At 34.1% G+C, this 27,754-nt stretch overlaps 1 protein-coding gene across 3 annotated transcripts; it reads left to right on the forward strand.

Moving 5' to 3' along the window:
- The first annotated feature begins 134 nt into the window (after positions 1-134).
- Positions 135-26,853, forward strand: LOC123714947 (monocarboxylate transporter 13-like). 3 transcript variants are annotated; one of them, XM_045669645.1, is made up of 8 exons: positions 135-328; positions 9,299-9,494; positions 13,310-13,426; positions 16,088-16,231; positions 17,743-17,869; positions 18,387-18,566; positions 18,915-19,041; positions 24,910-26,853. In XM_045669645.1, the coding sequence occupies exons 2-8, from the start codon at positions 9,380-9,382 to the stop codon at positions 26,068-26,070; spliced, it is 1,971 nt and encodes a 656-aa protein (XP_045525601.1). In that variant the 5' UTR covers positions 135-328; positions 9,299-9,379; the 3' UTR covers positions 26,071-26,853. The 3 variants fall into 3 exon arrangements, with proteins under 3 accessions (XP_045525601.1, XP_045525603.1, XP_045525602.1); XM_045669647.1 differs by lacking the exon at positions 24,910-26,853 and adding an exon at positions 22,542-24,617; XM_045669646.1 differs by lacking the exon at positions 135-328 and adding an exon at positions 4,556-4,648.
- The last annotated feature ends 901 nt before the right edge of the window (positions 26,854-27,754 follow it).

Raw genomic sequence — 27,754 nt, forward strand, 5'->3', positions numbered from 1 at the left:
TATTTTATTTATTGTAGTGTTTTGCAGAATATATTTTTTTGTAGCTGAAGTATAATTCCTTAATTGACAGTCTAATCAAAATTGGTAGTGGCAACATTTCCTTCTGACAACTAACAATCAAATACGAATTGTCAAATACGTTCGTCGACGGTCGTACGTAGTATTTTCACGATTCATTGAATTTTTCATTCATTGTTTTGCGATTTGCAATGTGATTCAATCCGAATTATTATTTTTGTGAATTTTAATTTTTGTGTGAATGTCGCGTAGTTTCTGTGAAGTGATCCTATGACGTGATATTTATTTACGTATCGATTGTATTTAAATGGTAAGTTTGATGAATTCTCTAAATAATATTATTATTACAATATGTTTGTAGAGCGTGGAGACGAGAAATGGAAATCTATGACTAATTTATTGCTGATAATACATTAAATTACGATATGTGCATAAAATAAGATAGAAAATACATATGGTTATATAAAGTAGAGAAGGAATAAAATATTTCAGTTGATTTATAGAATAGTGCTGCATAAATATTACTTCTATTGAATAATAATAACACGAAGATTATCTAGTGGTAACAAGAAATTATAATTAATAAACATGATATATGATGATAAAATAGTTAAATACAAATCATTGGTTACTTAGAAATGCAGCTCAGTTTGGCTTAGTACAAAGAAATGTAGTTCTTAAGCTTAAACAGATAATGGTAAAAAAATTCCATAAAATTAAACTTCTCACTTCTTGAAGTATCAACTTAAGTATACTTTTTTTAATCATATAAATTGTTTTAAAGATAAACAAGGCCAAATTATGTGGGGATTGTAACTTTTAATTGACTGTACAATGAGAAACACAAAGACTACATTTATTAAACCAGCTCATAACTGTTCATATATATATATTAGGAATAAAAATGAACAAAGTTTTTAGTTGCCTGTCACTGCTATAATATGTTACTAGCAGTAGTTTTATGCCAGTGATATAAATCTATAAATTTTAGATACTTAAAATAAAAAGATTATCCTCAATAGAACACTAACTGTAATTATTAAATGGCCTCGTTATTGAAAACAATAACTCACCTACTTAGCAGAATACAATTTAATTGCATCATTTATTTAATGATCAGAGTTATCAGTTCAGTTGATTATTTGTTGATTTAAATATATTTCTATCTCCATATACATAGATAGACGGATAGTTTGTTAGTTAAGTTTCTGAGAAAATTTAAGTTTTGTACTAAAGAACATTATTGTATGATAACAAGTTATGCTAAACTTAAAAGGATAAATAAATAGTTATAGGACTTGCTCCATAGTCACACTGTCTAAGTTCACAAGAATACTGGCTATTTTGACATGACATGCGGTAGTTATCCACAACCTTGTTTGCCTCCCATACTATAAAAACTACATGTAATCTTAATTTTTAATTTGGGACACATACACTTAATTGTCCTCTAAAAAAGACCTAGCTGCAATAGAAAAAAAGGTTAAATTTTAATTTATTAACAACAATTCATTATCTGGTTTATTTATATATATATATATATATGGTCAAGTCAATGTATGGTTATTAATTTTTCTTAGCTCTGAATAAATAAGTTTTGCCTTTGTTTAGGCAAGTTGGCGAAAAGCCTTCTGTGATCTGGTTGAATCATGTGCTAGTTATTTACAACTAATATCTCATTATTCAATATGGAAATTCTGTATTCTGGAATTTCCATGGGAGTTTTCTTAAATGATAAATGGTTTACTTTGGAACATTGCCAATTTACAATGTTTTGCATTGTGTAATAAAAACTCACATCGTAATACTTTTCATAGCGCTTTTGTGTACTCCTTTGAAAAGTGATTAATAACGATATAATACTTAGGACAGTATGACCTCGCGGTATTTTCCTTCACCATTCGGGCAAGTGTGTAATTGGAAAGATTCATTCAACCGGGAATTGAACGTACCACCTCATTATTGAAAGTCACGCGCTTTAACCACCACCAGGCCAAAACTATCCTAACTTTGTAAAACGTTATAATGCAACTATAGTTTCGGAATTCATATTTTAAAGTTCTGAATTGAACCACTTGTAGAACCGCACGATACGTTAAATTGATCTGGAACTAGAGATTTCACGTCCTTTCCTAAAAGTGATTAAACTTGCTTCAACATAATATATATAAATCCGAATATAAATTAATACGAATATTAAACCGAATATATTATAAAGATAAAATATATGTTTGGAATGAATAAAATTCTTTTGAACTGATTTCAAAAATTCTTTCTCCTAGTCAATGCTACATTTTCGCTGAGTAACGGAAGCTAAATTGTCGAAAATATTTTAAAAATATACGTGCATCCGGGGCCAGTTTAGTAAATTTATATTACATAAACAACCCACATGGAAATGGTTCCCACATCTTACATATACTATACTATATATCTATACTTACATTAATGCATATGTACTTATAATGAATAAACACATTTTTTGAAGTGAAACTTCATTATCGGCGATGAAAAAAAAATTACCGTCACTTTTTACTGAAGAGATTCGAAGCCAGTAATAACAAAAATATATAATAACGATAATAATGATAGTAATAATTCTATTACAATTAATGAGATTCTGTAATAATATTAGTTGTAATAAGGTAAAATGAAATAATTGTATTATTTGTATTCATGTCTATGGTTAGACTTGTTAAACTTTATCTAATTAAATTTATTTAACGAATTTCTGTAAATTTGCATATAGTAGATCATTTTTCGAAAAATAAGGTCATAAAGAAGTTTGACTTCTCACGTGCGTACACTAGTGCAAGCACACAATTTTTTATACATATATGTCATATTTTCTTTGGACTCACTGAAAATGAGGTACTACTACGATTTAATACGTACTTTCCATAGTTTTTATAATAATAATAATAATTTATTGCAAGAATATGGTACAAAAATGTGTAATGTGGTACAATAGGAAGTTCGCATATTCTGCCACACAATGGCGCGCAAATTTATCTTTAAAGGAATTTTACATTATTAGTCATATGAATTGGTCAACTCTTATATTATTTGTATCGTACATATCATATAAAACGTTATTGCATTTATATCAACTACAGTGGCTCACGCAAATAGTAATTTATTAAAAAATATATTTTTTTCAAAGTTATACATCGAGTCGATTTTTAAACACTCTTCAAGATCTCAAGATCTTTTAATTCTTTTGGTAAATTATTGTAAACATCAATTGCCATACAAAAGGTGTTTTTCCTAAACAGTTCCAGATTGATTTTTGGCACAGCCAATTTCTCCCCATGTCTGCTTCTTACTTCGACATAAAAATATGTATGTTTCTGTGCACGAATAGGGAAATTTCTAAAATATAAATACAGGGAAGAGATACATTTTGATTTTGAACTTCTTAAATAAAGGTACGCAACTATCAAGACAGTTCGCTCCACAAATTACTACTTCACAATGAACACATGTCTGTGTGTTCATAATATTTTCTCCACAATACTTTAGAGATGATACAATCTACATGGCTATTTGACAGTATATGAAACGTGAAGTGTTATCTTAATATCTATTATTTAGCCACGTGACACAAAATGGTCACAGACTAGCATGATGATAACATGTAAATAATGTCGTCGCGTGTTCATCCTAATCTTTTTTTTTTGATTTGAGACTGTTTTTGATCGAAATATGTAAAATATGAATGAAGAATGTTTTTGTTGATTTTACTTACACTAAGGATCACATAAAAGAGTGCTTTACATGAATTACAATCTAGCCTATACAATATAATAAGTAATATTATTTTGAATTTTCTACAATACTAATGAATAGCTTAAACTAAGGTTATGTTCATTAACAGTCTTAGTGTTGATAATTAACACGTAAAAAACTAGACGACTTTTTGTGTTTAGAAGTATCTTGGCGGGTTCTAGAAAAAGACTTAATTTAAATTTATTAAAGCCAAGTAACCGAATTAGAAATATCTGTTTGTGTAGGTTCTATAAATAAACTGAAATTTCTTTTAAAATCTTGTCAAATAACTCATTAACCAAGTCCAAATATGACGTTGAAAACTTATACTCGACCGGACTAAACATTGAGCGTTTTCCTTATAATGTAGGTCATTGCAATAAAGTTTTTCAAGATACGGAAATTTATAAGCGACATTTGCGAACCACAGTTATGTGGTACGTATAGTAGATAACTTTTGCAAAACATGCCTTCTTAATTTGGCTGTCTTACCGCGAACCATGACTCCAGTACGTTTAATATGATATATTCTTTGCTCCATACATTTGGTTTTGTAATTATTGTCAAAGCTGTTGGCTATCTAAATAAGAAAAATATATTGGATTTGGGAGCGTTCAAGTATTACGTAACGAATTTGGAGGGGGGGGTCCTCTTGTAAAAGTTACGACGCGGGGCGGGGATTGAATTAAGCGTTATTGTTTATATTATTTTCTACTTTCCAGTACTTTACACCACATAATGGTAAGTTTTAGGTATAAAGAGTCACTGGTGGTCACGAAACGTTTTACTATTGGATACAGAAAACGTTACGGCGCGTTTCATGGGGGCGGAGGTCAAAAATGCGTGACGTAAAACTTTCATAGTAAGTCATAGTTTCGGTCTCTCTTGTTCTCTACATTTTTATATTTAAAAAAAATTGGCGGTTAAAAAGAGAGGCGGAGAGTAAATTGCCAGTTCTTCTCTTCCGTTCTATGCCCTTGATTTGAGAACTGGCAGTAAATGTAAAATTAGTAGTATTTCATGAATAAATGATTTTTTACTTTGTCGTTGACTATAGATCGCGCAAAGTGAATTACCCTAAGACCTTAAAACCAAAGATCTGCAGAAAAGCCCATAAGGTGATAACTGATAAGTTGCAGCGCCAGGTTATAAATTAAATTAAAGAAACAGATCCTCTTAAACCAATTTTTTTTTCTCATTCCGATTTAGGAAGTGTGGAGGAATTTGTAGCCTTATCGCCCGATCTACGGCCTATATGAAAAGGCTTACAAACATTTTAAAGATTTTAAAAAAATGTTTATGGCGTGGAATCTGCATCAAAAAATAATACACAATACTTCTCCGCCTCTTTCGGTCAAATTGTATTATTGCTGCGTCGAAATGAGACAAATAAATACTTTAGTTAAAAACTAGACGGATTTTTTGAATTACTAGCAGACCTGGTCGCTCGGAAGTGCGAAGTGCCTAGCTAAGTTCTGAGCTTCTGGGAGGAGCTAGGCTGACTAAGTCAGCCAGGACTTTACGCACAACAGACCGAGTACGAGTCTAAGTGCGGAAACTGGGTCCACCAACCGTTAACCATTGACTAGCGGACCTGGCTGACGTCTTGAAATCTTAAATATTCTCGAAACACAACAAAACAATCAAAATCCGTCCACTTTGGGAGTTTATTTACGTACAGAAGATTTTTACATAGAGATATATCTACAGATATATAGCTATGTGTATATTTGATATTTCGTGATGAGTAACGAGGACAATATTATTTGCTTTAATAAGTTGCTCCCCCGTTCATTGATATTAATGACGCACTGTTGTTTCAACATATTTAGGACGATGTGTACAAAGTCTTTTAAGTGTTTATAATTATTAATTATAAGTAAACTTTAATATATTTTCATTACTTTTTGTTATTGCTTAATATATTTTAAATAAACTAAAATTAAAGAATAAAATAAATAAAAACGTGTTACATCATTTGACAACAATTCATTATATTGTGTGTGTTAAATCTAATTAAAGAACATATAAAATATAAACAAATGCATATGTCAGCACAATGGAGTAACTGTCAGCTGTCATTGTCATAATGTCACATGCTCACGAATTATCAACGTCAACGTCAAATTAGTTTTAAACCGTTAATACTTTCGTTTTGCTAATCTATAAATTATCTACTTTTTTATAGTATATAGTAATTGTGCAAATGTTGTATGTAGTAGACGTTCAATCAACAGCCTAGCCTCTTAACAAAACAGTGCACTTTAACTAACGGCCTGAATATTTAGCCAATTAATCAAACAGCTAGGCAGACGACTTGGAACGATGACGTTTCATTACATGCCTGGCCTGTTGACTGTTAATTTAATTTTAGTTACACTTTCAGCTACTCTCAAACGATGTCTGAAACTCTTCAAACTGTCTAATAACGGCTCTTATGGCGTCGGCAAACCACAACCTTGCTGGTGTTCTCCAAAGTTCAATGAAAAATAACAAGTACAATGGATGAGCGTAGTGTCCAATAATAATGTCAATTTAGCTGTGACTGAATTAAGCAATTTAATTTTTAAAGAAATATTTTCTACATCAGATGTTTGATCTCTTTTATTTCTGTCATGTGGTCACTCTAACGTACAACTGGCATTAGCCAGCCAATTTATTAAACGGTATCAACGCTACGGGTGAATCTTTGAGGCCGCTAGTTAAACGGCGCTGTTGAGATAAAATGCTGTTAATTGAACGGCTTATTAAGCTAGTTGGCTGAGACATATATAGCAGGGGGCAAACGGGTAGGAGGCTCACTTGATGTTAATTGATATAGCATATAGCAGGTCTGATTTTAAAAATTATTTCACTATTAGAACTCTACGTTATCCCTGATGAACATATGCTAAAGAATTTCCAAAACGTTATGGTTATTTTACGACAGTGTAGGTGAGAATACCAATAACAATTCCTAAATCGCGTGCGCAGCGGAAACTATGTACAACAGTTTTATAGACGACTCTCTACAAATAAGTCGGTGATATTACAAAATAAAATAAAAATGTGGCGCTACAACCTTTTGATGTCTGGGCCTCAGATTTCTGTATCTGTTTCTTGATCATTTGTCAATGTATGGCCTTCATCAGCCTACTGTAGCTGACACACGCCGTCGACTTTTTTGAACCATGGCAAGCCGGATTCCTCAGGATGTTTTCCTTCACCGTTCGAGCGAATGTTAAATGCGCACATAGAAAGAAAGTCTTTATTGCACAGATCGAACCTACGACCTCATGGATGAGAGTCGCACGCTGAAACCAGGCCAACACACCGCGATACTATATGTCTAAAAAAAATTTTTTTTTTCATTTAAAAGTCTATTGATAGAGGTTTATACAGGTGGAACTGCAGAGCACAGCTAAAAAAACAACTCCTTTAATGTTGTTTCGTTTACATTCTAAATATAAATTAAATATGCCTAAAGTAATATTTATTATACTTATTAGCTATATGTAAACGGTTAATTATTTAATTACAGTTTGTCCTTCGATAAAGGCATTCTTTAAGATTTCCAGTCTTGGCGTTCTTTTGCGGTTTGAATTCACATTGAACCCGTTGCCTTCTTTATACCGTCCTCCCGTCTGCCTGCTTTTGTTTCGTTCTTTTTGCTTCTTTTCTCTCATAGTATGACCCGTCCATCTCCACTTTAGTTTTCGCTATGTGGTGTACAGCTGTTTTAGTACAATTACGTATATTTGGATTTGTGGACTCAGTTTCCGCTTTAGACTCTCAATAGGTACGTTGTGCGTAAATTACGATTATTATTTTCAAGACGATTTAAAAAATATATAACCGACGACGTATCGAAAATTTTTAAAGAAAGAAAAAAGATTTCATATATATTCTTCGAAACTGTTATAAACCAATTTTAATTAATTTACAGTTAACATTAATTAGTTTCGCATGTAAGATTATAAAACTGTTTTAAATAATTATAAATGTAAATTGTATTTACTTTTAAAGTGATATTGTAATGTAAAAGTTATCTGTGTTAATAAAAAAAACCTTTTAGCTGTGGGCCTCAGATTTCTGTATGTATCGTCGCCATTTTTTGTATAGACAATTAGTGATCAGCCTTCTGTCACTGAAACACACTGTCTTGTGTATAAGGCATACCAGTTTCCTCATAATGAGGTCCTTCACCATGCGAGTGCTTAATAACACAATTAAAAAGCCCACGCACAGCCGGGGTTCGGCTCCAACCTCTGGGAGTAGAAGCCGCTAGGCCCGGCTGGTTTTTTTAAAACAAAAATAATTTTCTCTATCCAAAGTTACATAACCGTTTGGACTATTCAACTCTTCCTATTATTACTGTTAAGAAAATTAACACCGATCTTTGATAAGTGTATTTAAAAATACATCATGCGTTGATAAGAGTGTAATGACCTTGTTTGATGATTAAAGGATTGTACTGTTGATATGTGGTAAATAAAATTCTGGGTTATCCAAACTTGAGAACGATTTTGGACAATTTATACTTTGTTCGTTGAAGTATTTCGAGTCTGAAGTATATGTGCTCTCCAACATCAGGCATAACCTAACATTTCTCCTTAGAACATATTAAACGGGGTTTATTGCGACTGTTTTTATTTTAATAACACCAAAGAACCGCTTGAAAAAATTATTGCTTCAACAAAGACAATCAAAACTTATTACGGCGAGGCAACTATATTTAATGGCAATATGCTTTTTTTGGAATCAAACATCGCCCATACAACTCCATACGCAAATCAAACCGACATACGACTGTAAGCTACACAAAACATTCTTCGCCCACGGCTATTGAAATATTTTATATTTCTCTGGCTTCAGCAAAGAGTAGAATTAGTAGTAGCGATAATTTAATTTCGTGGTACAATTAGTAGTCTTTTTTTTATGGTTGTTTGTATCTACTTGTTTTCGCTGGTCGTGTCCGCATGGTGTACATCAATTTGTATCATGTGTCTGTTCTGATATTGTGAAAAAAGAACTCTTAGAACGTTTTTTTTTCTTCCTAAAAAAGGATGATCGTTTTACAACCGCGCTATTCGTCGATAGTATGTAAGTAATGACCTTGGAATAATGATTTACTGATAAGATTTCGCCTTGAAAGTTTATTGCACTTTATATCGCAATAAAATGTTGTGTGACATCAGTTTTAAAATTTAATAAGTTATATGATTAACGTTGACTATTATGTACTATTATATATTAAACTATTTTATAGGCGAAAGTTTAATAAAATTTAATAGGCGAAATAGGTGATTGCTTAATAACCTACCAAGATACCGTCTGTGGTCGTTTTTATTTATAACCGGACTGAAAAGTTCTTAACACAGGTCTTAATTTAAAAAAAAACTATCTATATTTTTATACCTTTCCTGAACTTCCACAAATATTTCAAGATCAAAATGAACCATTATCGGTTTTCAGCAAGACAAACGAACAGCAATAATGTTATATATAAAGATACATAATATTATCATTGCAGACCGAAACCAGCCAACCAGAAGACTGACTATGCAACTAAGCCACATTCCACAAAAAAGCATGCGCACGAGCAAGTGACAATATGGCAGCACCAGCGATACGGCAAGAGGAGGTGAGCGATGAGGCGCAGGAGAAGTTGTTGGTTACTCCTGTCGTCCAGGATGAAGGTTTACTATCTGTCAAGTCTTCAAAGAAAGGTGGGTAACATCAAAATAATTCTTAGAAATAAGTTTCTATGTCATTTGTCACTGTCTTTTCATATTTATAAATAATTTCATCAATACGCACAGTAGTTGCTTTTAATTGTATTTAGACACTCTTTAAATGAATAAGAATATCATTACATAAATTAAAATATATAGTCAATACTTTATAATATCTGTGAAATTTTTGATACTACCCTCAATTTTAATTTAACTTAAATAACTGCATGTGGGTGGGTAGTAGGTGTCAGTGAAGTTGTATTGTGTGCCATTTAGTTGTAATATTTATTGAAATCAGGTTATTAAATATACAAGAGTGTGAAATGACAAAATACCAAAAATTAATAAATAAAACAAATAAACTCGGTAAGTATTGACGAAGTGATTTTTAAATTTGGAATATACTTAATGCGCATGGGGTTATATGCTTCTAAAGAAGAACTAACATTTCTCTTCATAACTACGATATATTTGTTTATATCGATATGTCGCAGTATAAATTAAATAAAAGAGTTAATTGAATCTCTAGACAGTTAATTAAATGTCGATATTCAATCTAGAGATCAATTAACTCTCTGATTTAACTACTTACTATATATATATTAGGAAGTTTCTTAATGTATGTATATATATGTTTGTACAAAATATATGTTTAGAGTAAGGTCCCGCACCACAAGAGTCGGGAATATTGGGAACTACGATACCTTTGGCTTTGGATAAATGTTATTTTTTTTCAATTGTTTTCTATTTATTTATAATATAATAAAATCGTAATATGTTACATTATGGAACCGCTATGGTCTGTATAAATCTAAACATAGCAGTCTTTCAACAGTTTTTTATCTTACTTTTTATGTTGGTTAACGTTATGCTAGAGTATTGTTGGCCTAGAGGCTTCAGCGTGCGAGTCTCATCCCTGAGGTCGTAGGTTCGAACGCTACGCATTTAACATTACCTCGAACAGTGAAGGAAAACATCGTGAGGAAACCGGCTTGCCTTAGATCCAAAAAGTCGGATCAGTCAGCTACAGAAGGCCGATTACCTACTTGCCTAATAGATTAACAAATAATCATGAAACAGATACAGAAATCACAGACCTAAATACGTTGTAGCGTCATTGATTGTTTTTTTAACGTTAGGCTATCAGCAGTAAATACCTCAACGTTATCTGGCCATATACGTTGTTAGCTCTCGATCTTACAGCCCGGGTTCGTACGTCATGCTCAACTCGTTTTTTATGTCATCTCGATAAAAGGGCTCGACTAGAAGACATTTATACTTTTTCTGTTATACGCAGTAAGGTATAGAAAGTTTTAAGTTTCCATTCCGGCGTGTCATAGGCAAATTTATTAGCTTAGATACCAAATAATAATTATAATAAAGTATGACCCGGTGAACTTCGTATCACCAACATATATTTGTGTTTTGTAATACAACATTTTTTAAACAAACAAAGACATCGAATCTCGTATTACAGTTAATACACAAAATTTCTGATTCTATGAACAAATGAGTGACAATTTCTGTCCAGCCATTCTCGAGTTTTAGCGAGACATTAACATCAATTCGTATATATATTTGTTTATTCCACATCATTATTCTATATTAAGAGTTACTACAAATTCGATAGATAAAAAAATAATTCCCGGACCGATTATCCTACATAAAAACATTAAAATATATATTTATATACATAAATTTCATAACTAACCATATAGCTAGCAACTCTTGTGAACACAGCCAGTTTACAAACAAATAGGTCTACCTCAATAGAAATTTTGTTTATTTGTATCGCCCGGCACATCCAAAAGTTTAGACGGAAGTATCTGGTTTCTACTAGGTCTACCAGTCTCTCCATTATATCAACATAACGAACCCAACCCCCCAAGTATCTTAAATATATACACTGACAAAGTTAGCTCTCTTCTGAGGTCACAACTAAAGTGACCATTTATTCTTTGATTCAAAACGGGACATTGGTTAATCATAAATTATATATTGTCACAAAATATAGGTAGCCAAAATGATTAGTAGTATTCATATTTATCAGAAGAACAAATTTGTTTTAATATAGCTGGTGACGATTTCAAATACGAATGAAATTCTCGATCACGTCACGGTTTTTTTTTATATTCTGCTGCTCAAATTTTCACGCGGTCTTTGAAAACGAGACAATTTTGCGTCCCATTCTTCATTTAAGGGATACCGGGACTCGTAATTGGAAAAAGGGACGTCTGGTCTAGTCATAACCCACCTTATCAAGAACAAACACGGTCGGGTACATAGCTATGCTATTTCTACTTAAATAAAAACATCTTATATTCGTGTTCCCATACCTTTTACAAATCTATCCAGTTCTGGCCCAGAACGGAGGAAATGGTTGAGCAGCTTATAACATATTCGATGGGGATAATTACAAACTTCAAGGCATTTTTGTTGCTAGCTGTTTTTTATAGTTCAGGTGACAAACGTTCACGGAGGTTCACCTGGTGTTAAGTAATAGTGAAGCCCATGAACTCTGTATGCCAGAGTTTACGTAATGGGTACGCTCTTATTGACCCTAAGTCGAATCGGTTCGGAAATATAAAGTAGGTATTTCGATATACGGAAGTCTACGCGCTAAATCTCGTCTATGAATGACCTGATCCCATTTAGACGCGTGTAAAATTTGTTTTTTGACCTGGCAAATCTCGACTTTGTATCTAAGCCATGGAGTCTGTGAACTTTGCAGTATAATAACAAGAATATTTGAATTAAATTTGTATATGTTTCCGTTACGATTTGGCACGAGATAAATATTTTTTGGACAGTACAATTGTTTAATTATTCGCACAGAACTCGTGTAAAATATGAAAATTATACCTCCTGTGTCTTATAAACTATGATTTTTTAAATTGTTTTACTCAATATTACAATAATTCATCATTTTGTGACTCTAAACATATGGTACAATAAATTCGCTTAAGTGTCTTCAGCACTGATACCCAAATCGAATGAATCGATTTCGAATATAGATGGTGCTTAGAGAGCGTTCATTTATTACGTAGTAGGTATTGGACATTTTTGACACCCTTCCCCCCCCCATGTAACGCGCCGTAACGTTTTTCTGTACCCCTCTCTGCCCCCTAGTAAATACATTGGTCATTTTGAAAAAAAAAATTTTTTTTTGCTTGAGTGAATCTCTGCCGTTCTGACGGGTTTAAAAAAACAATGTTACCTTACGCGTAGTTCCAACCAGTTTCCGCCCCTCATTGTAAAGTTTTAAAAATCCCGGAAACTTAATACAATGAAATTATGTATATGACTTTAGTGTGTATTATAATGTATATTTATATTTATTTATTAAAATTAAAATCAATGAACACTATTTTTTAGGTCTGGTCTAATTTCTGTAAATGTTTCATGATCATTTTTTAATCTAATAGGCAAGTAGGTGATCAGTCTTCTGTGCCTGACGCACGCCTATTTGGGTCTCAGGCAAGTCGGTTTCCTCACGATGTTTTCCTTCACCGTTTGAGCGAATGTTATATGCGAACGTAGAAATAAAGAAAATCCATTGGTGCACAGCCGGGGATCAAACCTACGACGCACGTTCTGCTCAATTATTTACACATAATATACATATATTAATTTTTCTATGGTATTTTAAAACACGTGACAATAACGGTGAACGTAAAAGCTTCACAAAATAATAACGACACGACTAAATCCAAACATTAAAAGTAATTTCCTATTTATAACAATGCTGATAAGGTACTCGATAGGCGCTGGACAAATCTTTTTTTTTTAATTTACTTATTATGTTACAGTGAAACTACCCGAGGATGAAGAGGGAAAAGTCGGACGTTTTACGATCGGGCCGGCTCCTGAACGAGACTGGGAGATGGTGCCTCCGGACGGCAGGTGGGGCTGGTGCGTGCTTGTAGGTGAGTGAACCTTATCACCTTTACTTTAACCAGTCAAATTATGCGACTTTAAAACTTTTTATTGCATATTTGTTCGTTTACATTAATTAGTCATTCTAGTTGGTTGGACCTCGGTTCGATTCTTGGTTGAAATAATTCATGTACATAAACTTGTAAACGTTGAGTCATTTCGTAATCCTAAAGCTAAAATAAATTATATATAACAAAATTAATAAAGAGCCAAAGATAGAATACATTATATATGTATACAAAAGGGTTCAACATTTACGAAAGAAAAACAATAAATATAATTAAATACATATAGCTAAGTAATACGTAATTCGGGTGTGATGTGTGGATGGTGTGTGTACGTTCGTGAGGTGAGGTGTGCTCATGGTGCTGGTTATTTAGCGCTTCTTAATACTCCTTTCAAGCTATCCGTGATAGCTTAAACATGTCGAAGCCTAATTGGTGATGGTTGAATCTGGAAGTGATGTGAGGAACTTAAAAAAGAACGATTCAGAAGTGCGTTTATTCTGCGTGGGATGAATACGTACATTGTTGTTGTCGGAAGTCTCATTTGTAACCGTAACTCGTATAACACATGGCTTTTCGAAAGCCTTTCACAGAAACATTTCTTAACCATATCCTACGCCTTTGTTACACATTGTTAAATGCCGGGGAGTGTAGGGTTCAAGGTCGTAAAATGTGATGATGTATGGGATCCACTAAAGCCACGAGGGACAACTGTTCGCAATGGGACGAGGGCGTGTAACAGACATTTTGACCGCGCCCCGTCCAGACCATATCCAATCCTGCTTAAACGTGACTATTCATGAAGTTTAATATTAGATTGGTTAATAAAACATTCACTAACACTTAAACAAGATCTCATCCTGTCTTGTCAATATCAACAGTAGTTTAATTATAAAAATGTAAGTGTTATGTAGAATTTATTTAGTATTTAAAATAATAAGTGGTATCGAAGAGACTAGCTGCCCACGACACAGGGAATCCTTGGGGATCTAGCGGACTCTCTCTTTTGTTATACACTTGCTACCGATAATTCCGCCTGTTACATTCTTTATTTGTATGTCTAAGTTTTACGGTTATACATATATACACCGTAACCATGGCAACAACTTGTTTTATAGTAAGGTCAATCGACGTTATAACTTGTACGGAATGACGATTAATCTTAAGCGTTTTGTGCTAATTCTTCTAGCGGTGACTCATTTTATAAGTAATAGGGGCAAGGCGAAACTGTCTTACACTTGTTCATGAGGACTTTACTATAATATTATGAAGAAACTTGCTGCCCCCGCAAAAGCAATAATTCTTATAGTAATGATAAGTTTGATAGTGAATCGATCATGACTACGTCCTGTTAGATCTGTTTTTAGATTTTAATTGATAATATCCTTTGAACTGTCGATACACGTCAACATCCGTTGTGGAAGACTTTTATTATAATTTCCATTCTTCTATATCTGTAGTTATTTGTATTTTAAACTGTTATAATGGTTCTTAATTTATGAGGCGGGATTTGATTTTTATTTAAAATAACAATTCCAATAAAGTTATATAATTTGTAATACTATTACAAGATGGCTTTGGCTTTGGCTTTGGTGATGGCTTAAGGAATAATGCTTCGGAGTTATTATATTGATAAAATAATTACGGTCGCTAATTGTTTGTGGCATTAATCTTGAAAATCCATGTTGTTCACATGGCCAGTTACCTATATGTCGGAATACGAACAAAACTATTTATATACGCGTCAGAAATACAAACAAAGAATGTTGTTTATCATAAAGCATTAGGATAATAAACACTTTGTTTCTGAAATATTTTTTAGTTATTATACCAATTCGAAATTAATAGTCATAGTTAAGACAGGACAACATCTGTTGGGTCCGCTAGGTATTTTTATAAATAATAATTATATAAATGTAGCTTTTATACAACAAAACCTAAAATGACGATATTTTCCATTTTTTTAAATATCGCGCCGAATACACAAATCCGTATTATTTGTATGTATATAACAAATAACATTGGTAACATGAATAACCTTGCGTTAGTCCTTAAAAGGATTATTTTAACTAAAGTACCTACTGCTGTCTTTTTCTGTCAAATTGTGTTAACGCTGTGATGAAAGGAGTCAGTAAGAAGCTGTACATCAGTTAAAACAGTGAAATATGATTTATTTTTATGACGAAGGAGTATGGGCTCAACTAATGTTAAGTGAAAAGCGGTATGGACGATTACATAGCGAGAAGACTCGCAAGTACGTTGCCGACGTTTAAGAATTGGTACGCTCTTTTCTAGAAGAAACCTAAGTCGAATTGGTTAGGAAATATTTCAGTAGGCAGCTGGTTCCACATAGTTATGGTGCGCGCAAACTGCTTTAAGAAATGCTCGGCTGTGGAACTGTGAGATGATACGTGTATAAACAGCCTTAACGAGTTAATTAAAGGCCGGCAACGCACTCGCGAGCCCTCTGGCATTGAGAGTGTCCATGAGCGACGGTATCGCTTATCATCAGGTGAGCCTCCTGCCCGTTTGCCCCTTGTTCTATATCAAAAAATTAAACACTGTTTTTTATTATATATAACAATTAATTTTACAAGAAATAACCAGAAAAGCTAATCTGTAATGTAATATGACTAAAAATTCCAGGTGCGACGCTCGTGAACATCCTCATCCCGGGCACGATCAAGTCATTCGGAGTGCTTCTGGTTGAGTTCAACGACGTATTCCAGTCGAGTGCCTCTGCATCATCAGGGATAGTAGCTTTATGCTACTTCTTGTACAGTAGTCTGGGTAAGTCTTTAAGTGTTTTTGTTTAAGGCATTGCGAGTGATATATATGGAATATACGAATAACGAATGGTTTGAGTATGAAAACTATGTTAATCGTGAGATTAACTACAAGTTATGTTTATATATATTTTCTAACGCATTAGTTTTATATCTGGGTTCTATATCATATGTGCATATGTGACTTTTCTTACAAAATCTTATCTGTATAAGATTTCCCATTGAATGGCAGTAAATTTAAAAATACGTGACTTCCAATTTTTTTATTATTTTTTCTGGCGTCACCCTGTACTTGCCTTATCACCTGCGTGATTCCCTAAGCACCCGCGTGACCACTTTATCCCGGATTGGGGGTGACTTATGGGACACTGTATAAAAGGCTTAGGCTAACTCACGTCATGTTTCTAAAGTGGAGTGCGCTACCAACGGCTGACAGTGACAAAACTTTGTTGAAATAGAAGCATCATGTGCTCATATGGATTTAGAACAGATATTCGTTGTCTGTGAACTCATCAGACTCAGAAAAGCAAAGTAAAAAGAATACTGGATACACCCCCTTTGGAGTCACAGGCTAACACTAAGTGGAAAGTTCTACACTATGTTCTCATCGCGTAAAAAAATGTATCACACACTGTAAGGGACAGTCCTGTTAAGGTCAATCAGACCTTATGCCCTAAAATCTCTTATCTCGATGAAAGGAACTTTGTCATAGTCCGCTTCTCCAGGTATTTTCTTTCGCCAGCTAGCGAGCAGTGGAATCTGCTTCCACTTGAGGTCTTCCCTGGTTCATTCAATTATTTTTAAACAGCATACTTCTCCCTATAAAGATAGACAGATAAAAGGTGAACTTTAAAGACAACTATGTAGAAAGGACTAATGGGATATGGAGAAGAGGGATCCCCAAAAAAAGGTGGAGAGAAGAAATAGAAGCGGTAGCTGGAAGCGAATATAAAAAGAAAGCCATAGACAGAGTCAGCTGGAAAAAGCTGGAGGAGACCTTTAACCCGTGAAGGGTTTTCCATCGACGGCACCGGTTGTTAGGGAATAAGATATATTTTATTGCCGCGATTGGAAATGAAACGAGTTTATTTTTATTATTATACTTCTCCCTAAGGTAAGGCACGCATTACCATTGGCGGTTATCCATGGGCTGCCTTTTATCGCTGTAGACTCGACTGCCTTATATTGGAGAAAAAAACCTTTTTTTATAGAACAGGGGGCAAACGGGCAAGGCTCACTTGATGTTTAGTGACCGCCGCCCATGGACACTCAATACCAGAGAGTTCGCGAGTGCGTTGCCGGCCTTTCAAGTATTGGTACGCTCTTTTCTTGAAGGACCCTAAGTCAAATTGGTTCGGAAATACTTCAGTGCGCAGCTGGTTCCACATAGCGGTGGTGCGCGGCAAAAATTGCCTTAGAAAACGCTCAGTTGTGGAACGACGGACGACGAGGTGATACGGGAGGAATAACACACAGAGACAAATAGTTACTCATTGTTATAACACTTAATTTCAGGGCCACTATCGTCAATTCTATCTGTAAGATGGTCGTATCGGACAGTTACTTTAATCGGAGGCAGCTTTGCAGCCTTCGGAATGATTTTCAGCAGTATGGCGTATTCAATAGGTTATTTGTATATTAGGTAAGTGAATTTTATGTAATTTACACTTCGTTAAATTTATAGAAAAACAATAAACATGCTACATACAAATTAGACGGGATAATAAATTGGCCAGTTATCCCTAACAAGCGATCTCTTTCCAGGCAACCCTTGTAAGAAAAACATGAAATGTGATGGGTAAAGTACAAGAAGTTCAAAGTACAAGAAGTATATATCCTAAAACTATATGTTATATGTATTTTTCACTTTTCGCCTACCTTATCTAATTGAATACATTTTCAATTTTTTTCTCACAGTGGTTACCAGGAAGAGATCGCTCGAAAGCGATAATGCCGCCAGTGACCCTTAGTTTTTTTTATATATTTTAATGCAACGAAGTGGTAATAAATAATAAATAAATAAAATAAACTAAAAATTGTGATACCAGTATTTCAAAATATTGACCAGGATAGGATATGGTTATGTAGAAGAGTTTGATGTTAGGATATTTCACAACCAAATTACAAAAAAAAAACAATTTAATCGTTTTGTTTTTTAGTTTTGGCGCCATGGTGGGTACAGGAGCGGGGCTGGCCTTCCCCCCCACAGTATACATCGTGACGTCGTATTTCGTTCGTCTCCGCGGATTAGCAAACGGAATTTGTATGTCTGGTTCAGCATTTGGCAGTATCATCCTACCACCAGTATTGAGATACTTATTGGAGACGTATGGTTATAAGTGAGTATTTTTATATTCATTTTTATGAACCAATTTTCTTTTCACAATTAATTCTTTGATATTACAAATATCGAAATATTTTATATTAATATTTATTTTTTACTTTGATGGGGCCCACCCATGAAACGCGCCATAACGTTTCTGTATCCAATAGTAAAACGTTTCGTGACCACCTAAAACTTACCATTATGAGGTATAGAGTACCGCGTAATAAATAATAATAAACAATAACGCGTAATTCAATCCCCGCCCCGCATCGTAATGTTTTACAAAAAGACCCCCCCCCCCCCCCCCCAAATTCGTTACGTAATACTTGAACGCTCCCTAACCGTTTGACGTATATTTCAGGGGCGCAGTGCTGATCCTTGGTGGTATTATGCTTAATGTGTGGGCTGCTGCGTTACTCTTTCAACCGGTGGAAGAGCATATGGTGAAGAAATTCAACGAGCCTGAGGAGGATGAAGAAGGGCCGCAGGTAAGAAAAAAAATTGTAATAAAAAATCACAAAAAGTTGAAATTTCATGTTGAGGACAGGTTCTTCAACGGCTATTTTTTTCTATGATATCTTGATGTTGGTCTTAAGGGCTATTTTGGCGAGTATAGCCTGAATGGGCGTTTTCCCACGACGGAAGCTTTCTCGAGTGAGCGAAGGTCCACGCCTTCCCCGGTGAAAGCGTTTTAGGTTATGACGTCATTGTAGCGATTTGTACAGATTATAGACTACAAGAAAAACTTCTTGCTTAAGAAAGTTTTTTTAATTTATATATAGTATATTTTTATCGCGATATTTTGGGTAGAGTTTTCGTGGATTTAATAAAATCTAGTTGACAGTTCCAAAGTACAGATTATCGTAAAAAAAATTTTTTTTTGATCGGACATATGCTACGGGCTGCCAGTTAGCAATATCTTCCAGTAACACTTACAAAAAGAAATACTAATAATAACATTATTGCAATACTTAGTACTATTTTTAGTTTTAACTGTTCGTTTTTAAGTACTATTCGTAAGATTGTTTGTTAATGATTATGCGAATATGAAAAAATACACACGACCACATTTTTTTTAAATACTTTCATAATGTTTCTCTGAACGCAATTTGGCAAGATTCGTTCGCAGACATGCGCACGAGTTCTTGCCAAGTTTTGTTTTGATAAAGTGTTTTGAAAATGAAACGAACATAAGGAACGGTGATTTCTTCTCATAAAGTAAGATATTTCATTTTTTATTCATGTCAAGTTGTCGAAAAGGTATTTTTGACAATTTACATTTTTACGCTAATATTGCTTCATTGTGTTTGTGTGGGTGGCAGTCTAAAACTTGTCAAACTGTGTGTTTGTCACCCTAAAATCTTTTAGCAGCTAATGGACATTCACCGAAATACTAATCCATATACAACCTGCTTGTTTTATCTATGTCCGAAAATATGTAGTCTGTTATGGACAACAGAAATGTCTTTGGTTTACAAATAATATATATTTAATGACGGAAAAAAGCGAATCACAACATTTATTGAACTCCACATTTTGAAAGCATTATTTGGTACATTTCTGGACGTTCTCCTTTCGGTACGCCCTGCATCCACTAGAAGCCAACCTCGTTCCAGTCCATCGAGTCGATGGGCGGCCCGCGGTCATTTGTTCTGCTTAGGTCTCCATTTTAGAACCTTCAGTTCTTGTCCTTGCGCGCTATGTGGCATCCCACACTCGTTTACACTGCGACAACCTTTACTGTGTCACTCACGTCCAGTCTTTTCAGCTAATATTACCATTAGACTAAAAATAAATAGTAAATTTGTTTGATTAATGGCCACAAACTACATCTATTTTATATTTCGTTTAATAATGGAGTCACTACAGACTATGAAATAGTCGTTAACCACAGGTTTCGATATACAGATTAACGACGACGTTACACTAATTAGACTTTGACGTTAGCGTGACTGAACTCATTTAAAATAAACTTAAGATATATAATGGATACAAAAAAGTTTTCTGGTAATTTTATTAAAATCATTTACATGTATAAAGTTTTGTAATATTTTTAGTTAAAATCTGGCCATACATTTGCTGTATATAAACATTGACGATGACAGCTGACAGTATAGCCATTGTTCCGACATATAAATAAAAAAATACAGTTAATGATAACACGGTAGTCTTATAACGCATTTTCATATTACGCGATTTCGGTCCCTCGTATAACACGGGTATTTTGAAATCTTTCGTAATTTTAGACAGAAAAGTTAAACGAAAATATTTTTGAACATAACGCGTTATATGTGGCCATACAAGCGCGTTATGCGAAAATACATCTACAACGCAGAACCAATCTACCGTGTTATAGCTGGGATATACCATCCCAAGTCCTACGTGTTGACACGCGTCATCCGTCATATTACGTTGACCAATCACAACGCAACGATTCGGTAGTTTTACGTTCTCACTGCGATGCTTTCAAAATGTCAATGAAATATATAATAATAATCTTAAGAAAACACTTTTTAAACGGAATGAATTTAAAATTATGTAAATAATTAAAACTATATAATAATAATACATAGCTTCAATCCGTTTAAAAAGTGTTTTCTTAATGTGTAAAAGCTATCTTAAAAAAAGACAATAATAATAAACTATTAAAGTTAACGAATTAGGTTAAAATTTCTTACTAACACTATTCAATTTGGAGACTGTCACTTATACATTCATTATCACAGCTTTGCACGACACTAACGCACATCGGTTCCAATATTTAACTACAACAACTTTAACGAACGGTTTAAATATGGGAACCGGCCATTAATAATCACTTTCCCTAACGTGTGAAGTTTCATTTTCAAAGGGCATTTTTACGCTTAGTTATAAAGTTAGTTAAGAAAGTGATTATGGGCGGGTAGCGCCGGCTTTTGGTATAGTTTTAACATGTTTGGGTGTGGCAATGTAACCAAGTTTAATAATTACGTACTTTAAGTATAGGTGTATTTTGGGACGATGGCCAACTTCGTGTCTAAACGTTTCTATTTTTACTTAGTAGATTTATTGTTTCAGAATTTCAATTAAAAACTAACAATAAAGCATATTGGTATTTTGATTCATGTACAGTAAAACGATTTTCCTTTGAATAGTGTGCGATAGAAAATTACAGCTTATATACTGTGTCTGAAGTTACTGTAGTTCAGAAACATTTTGAAGCATGATTTATGAGAGTCGAGACCTAAACTAACTTCTTGTACGTTTTTAAGTCTTTAAAACTATAATAATAGGCCTGAAAAACAGCTTAAAATTGTGTCACTAATTGTGTGTGTCAATTGACTGACAGTTTATTAAGATTACATATATGTCGCAGTAAAGCAGTTAAATAAGAGAGTTAATTGAATCACTAGATAAATAAAGATCGATATTCAATCAAGTCGCTAAAGTTCCGTCAGACAAGTGAGTGAACAAACGTTTAACGAGTTTCCTAAACGTTCCGAGGCAACAAGACTAACCTAACCATTTACAATAAAGCAAAACATGGAATTTCCAAGCTCTCAGTTCTTCAGGATCACACCGAAATAACAATAACAAATGAAATAATCATGGCGGAGTCTTGTTTTACATTGTTAATCAACAAGCTGGCTTTCGGTCAGACAGATAGTTAAACATTTTCGCCACTGCTTTATTTAAATCAAAATGCTAGCGACTTGATTGAATATCGACATGTAATTCACTTTCTAGAGATTCAATTAACTCTCTGATTGAACTACTTCACTGTGACATATATATCAGGCCGCTTCCAGAAATTCTGTGATACCAAAACACGCAAACTGAGGCCCCTATTCTTAAACGTCGATCAAACCTGTATATAATTTCAAAAGCCGTTAAACCATTTTTATATTTGACAGCGCTCTAGATCAGATAATTAGAATATGGACCAGAAGTTACCAATTTCATAAATGATTAATAGTACTACAGATTCTAGCGATTTTTTTCTTTGCAGGACGACATTTTATTCGAAGAGGAGGAACCAATTGAGACGTTCAATCTACGTACAGAAAAACAAAATGGCGAACCCGACTTAAGCAAGGAGACCTCTGAGAGGACCCTTTCACAAGTTCAAATACACACGCCACGCACAAATTCCACACAAAACCTACGTCAGAATGCTTCCAAACGGAAGCTTTCGTACACTCGTCCCATTCCAAAACCCACCAGTTCGGCTTCCATGGCCCTAGATGGCGTACCCGATAGTAGAAAACTCGGCTCCACTGAAACGTTCAGCAGACGGCTCAGTACTACCAAACGGAACATGTCGACCACTAGCTTTGCGTACGTCTCCACACCATTCCACGGTTCTACTTTGTCAGCTTTCGATCAGCCGAACGAGTTCGCCTCCCAATTTTCCCTGAAGTCCATAACGGACAGCGTGGCTGATGTCGCATACTGTTGTTTCTGTTGCAAGCGGAAGAAGCGGAAGGAGCCAAATAAATTCTTTGACGTTTCCCTTTTGAGTGATCCCACGTATTTAGTCATTTTGATTTCCAGCAGCACAGTCGCCATCTCCGTGACGAATTTTATTATCCTCCTACCCTCATACGCGCAAAACATCGGCTTCGATAAGTCGCAGGGCGCGTTGTTACTCAGTACGGTGTCGGCGCTCGACTTGGTCGGACGTATCGGCGGCTCCGCGTTGTGCGACCTGAATATTATACCGAAAACCGTGTATTTTGTCGGTGGTCTATTCTTTTCCGGTATTATATTAGCGATTATACCGTTTTTACATTCCTATACAACGCTGAGTATTTTCTGCGCGCTGTTCGGTTTGACTTCAGGTGTAAATAACGGTGTTACAACTTTAGTAATGGCCGAAATTTTGGGGGTGGATCGGTTAATGTCGACTTACGGTATTAGTTTATTTGTCAACGGTCTGTTGCAGTTGATAGGACCGCCAGTCTGTGGTCTATGGTTCGAGCACGATAAAAACTTTGTCAATATGTTTGTTACCTTTGGGTTTATTTTCATAGCGGGGTCGTCTCTATGGTTGTTTATGCCCATAATTAATAGACGTAAAAAGAAGTTGGAGGGCCAACACGTGTAGCGTACAAATTAGTTTTAAGGTTTTTTTTTATATTTTTAGTACTAATAAAAATTTTACGCGCAAATGTATTTAGCACAATTTTTAATTATATCTAATAAGATATGTACGAATTTATAAATTTTACATAATATATTCGTTTACATCGAGGCTTGAATTTTTGCCAAAAAATACTTTTATAGCGGGTCAGCTGACGTCCACACAGTTCTTGCAGGATAAAATAGGAACCTCCTAGCTTGAGATTCAGAACTATGACTCGTATGTCAAAAAAACTTGGATTTGACATACGGAAGTCATACTTAGCGCTAAGTATCGACTCTAAATATCACCATTCTATGTGAGTTACCTTTGTTTATCCTAAGTAGTGATGTCAAACTTAATATTTTAGACAAACGAATTTTTAACGAGTATTTTAAATATAGTTACCTTTTCTAGTTTTAAAGCGAGTTACTTTATATAAAAACTCAATTATTTTTATAAGATAGAATATTTCATAACATACGTGTCATTTCAGTGACACCCAAAACAGTTCGTTAAAATGATAAAATCCTAATTAATTATAAATTTAAGTATCAAAATTCGTCAGCGAATATTTTTATCATATTTAAATCACTGACAAAAGATTCTCAATCAAAAATTCTACTAATACGGGAGAAACCCGTGAATTATGACCAATAATTTACTACGAAAACGTTACGTCTCGAGAACTGTCAAAAGTCAGTGAAACTTGACACATCTAAGGCTGTCTTTGGTTGACGCGAGTAAATTTAATTAATTTCTTTTACACAGATCTAGGCAATTTATAGGGATTTGACGTTTCGAGTGCCGATTGAGGTTACACGAGGCAGTCTTGATTTATCCTATTAGTATTTTTTACGAGAGATAATACAGAGTAAATAATGTATTCATACTTGTAACAGCACAATGTATGTTACTAATTAGGGGATTTGTATTGTTATGTAAATAAATATTTTGATATTTTTAATGTTTTTTATTTACAACATTTGTAACACCCTAAAAGTAAGATTAAACAATATTGCTAATACACGGATTTTTTTAGGAGGCTGTGTTAAGTGATACCACCCATGGATACTCACATTGCCAGAAGGTTCTCAAGTGCGTCCCGGCCTTTAAAATAATAAATTGCATATACATACAATATTTATAATTTAGCTTACACTTTTAGAGATTACTCGTATATGTTCAAAAAAGTCACTACTGGACCTAACCTAACCTAAAACCTATTAAAAGTAAATATCTAATAATTTTTCAGTTGGAAACTTTCATGGAAGAAGACCCTAGTGATTTGAATCTCTCAAACCCAAAACTGGTCTTCACCACTGAGGATGATCAAGAGAAGCAGCCGAACGGATCCCCGCTCAAACACAAGCCAAAATCTAATACACACTTAGACGAGAGAAATGATGTCGTAAGGTCTGTGAGCTCTGCCCAAGTCAACGAAAGGATTCGTAAAGTATCAACTTCCAAGGGCCTACAGCATATATCCAGCAAGGTTTCCAATCTTCCAAGCAATCCATCCTTTCTAGAATCTGTGCCAGAGGGAAGGACCAGTCGCGTCAATTCTCAAGAGGGTTTCGGAAAGAAATTGTTACCGAAAACGCCCAAACGCAGCCCTTCCACCTCAAGTTTCCAGTATATGTCAACACCATTCCATGGTTCCACTTTATCCGCGTTTGAGAAACCAAGCGAATTCGCCTCACAGTTTAGCCTAAAATCCGTCACAGATAGCTTAGCTCCCATAACCTACTGTTGCGGCTGCAGAAAACGTAAAGACGACGGTACGAAGAAGGAGCCAAACAAATATTTCGATGTAAATTTATTAAAAGATCCAATTTATTTAGTGATATTAGTATCGAACTGTACTAACGCAATATCATACACGAATTTCCTCATTTTGGTTCCGTCGTACGCGCAAGAATGCGGTTTTGACAAGACTTTAGGCGCGTATTTACTATCTATAATATCGTTGCTCGATTTGGTTGGCAGAATTGGAGGATCCGCGCTGTCAGATGTGGTGACAACACCGAAGCGTTATTTTTTTATAACCGGCCTACTACTCTCTGGTATAAGTTTGTCTATGATCCCGTTGGTTTCTAGTTATTCGGCGATCAGCGCTTTTTGTTCTGTTTTTGGGCTTGCTTCAGGGATAAATACTGGTGTGACCGCTTTAGTTATGACGGAGATGTTGGGTACAGAAAGATTGATGTCTTCTTATGGTATAAGTTTGTTTGTAAATGGTATATTGCAGCTGATCGGTCCGCCTATATGTGGAATATGGTTTGAACGTACAAAATCGTATAAGTCGTTATTTGTTACACTCGGGTTTATATTAAGTTTCGGCGCGTCGCTGTGGATCTTTGTACCGTTCATTCAAAGACGTAGGAAGAGGTTGGAAAACGCTGAAAAGGCGTAATTTAGCGAGGAAAATGGGTTTTAGTTTTAGGTGTAAAGAATCATTGTGATAATTCAACTTTTAATGCATTCGTTTTACACTCAGTATTTAATGAAAAACATAAATGTTAAAGTAATTATGTGATATACCTTACCCTCGAATAAATAATTAATAATTACTCGCACAGAGGATGTACAGCCAATATATGTTTGTATAGCGCCATGTTTTATAAAGCTACCAAATTAAAGAGCCAATATCCCCCACAGATACTAATAAAATTGGTGACATTCCCAAATTACTATTAGTAATTGTTTCGAGAATTTGTTAGATAATCTGAAATGTCACAGTTATATTGAATTTCACTTGAATGGTTATTTTATTTCTAAAATAATATATTTCAATTTCTAATAGATGGCGCTAAATTAAAATATAATTCTGACATTGTAAATTGTCAATTTGTATTTAAACTGCCTTAATAGATTAACTTTAAGCAGATGTTGTTTAAAGGTTTTTAATGTTACTCATTTGAATACTTTGTAATTTGATTAAACTTATTTTTTTATTGCTAATAATTAAATCATCACAATTCGAGATGAATGGATTCTTTAAAGGATTATTGTAAAAGTATCGTTATTAATGTTCCTGAAGTGTTGCCAAGTTTTTATTAAACTTATTTAGATAATTTTACATCACCTGGCGAAAATCAACAAACAATCAAGACAACAGTTTGTCTATTATTATTTGTTGATATTGACGTTAATGTTTTATAAAACGACGAACAAAATATTTTACGTACTATGCATTAATTTTAGTTTACGATTTCTATATTAATTAGCTTTATTAGCGTAATTTTATATTTTAACTAATAGAATTGCTTTTACAAATAATTTTATGTAAATAATAATAGGATTTGTTTTAATTATTTCAAAATATTTTTCATATTTTATTTCTTAATCTAATGTAAATCAACTTATATACAGGTTTTGGAACTTTTAAATATATTTTTTAATCGATTAAGATTGTTTTATTACTGGTACAGTAACCTAGTTTCTACATTCTACGTTACTGTCTACATATGTTTCTACCTTCGTCGTAATACTTTAAAATCAATGGGACAAATCTACTTACGGGAGCTGTCTTTTTTGTACGAAGCCTGACATTTTTGACAGCGCTAAACAATAGATTGTGATTCGTGAGATACAAATTTTTAAAAGTATCAAAATTTCTGAGCGATACCTTTATCCTAACATCAATCCTTGGAGCCTAAGGGTTAGCCAGATCTTCACCGGTCAAGCGTAGTACAAATTTTCTTTGAATTTTACTATATTACTCGACTGTAATACTTTTTGAGAAACCTTAACACGCTTTCCCGCGTTTTTTGTAAATGTCCATAGACATCATTTTTATCTCTTTCTAGCTCTACCACAACTTTCAAAATTATTAAACTTTACACATATGTCTTTAGTTTAGACAAGTACTATGTAGGACTATGTAACTATGTAGTTAAACTGACGGGAAACGGTAATTATTCGCATATAATTACCGTAAATCACTGGAAAAGGATGGAACCAATTTGCGATTATATATACGAAACAACTTTTATTAACGCACAAGATTTTTACTAAAAAGTAGCTTTTCATGTACAACACGCTAGTTTTTTTTAAAACAAATGTTATTGCAAATATTATTCATGAATAATTTGAAG

Source organism: Pieris brassicae, chromosome 10 (assembly GCF_905147105.1).
Source record: "Pieris brassicae chromosome 10, ilPieBrab1.1, whole genome shotgun sequence".
Taxonomy (NCBI): domain Eukaryota; kingdom Metazoa; phylum Arthropoda; class Insecta; order Lepidoptera; family Pieridae; genus Pieris; species Pieris brassicae.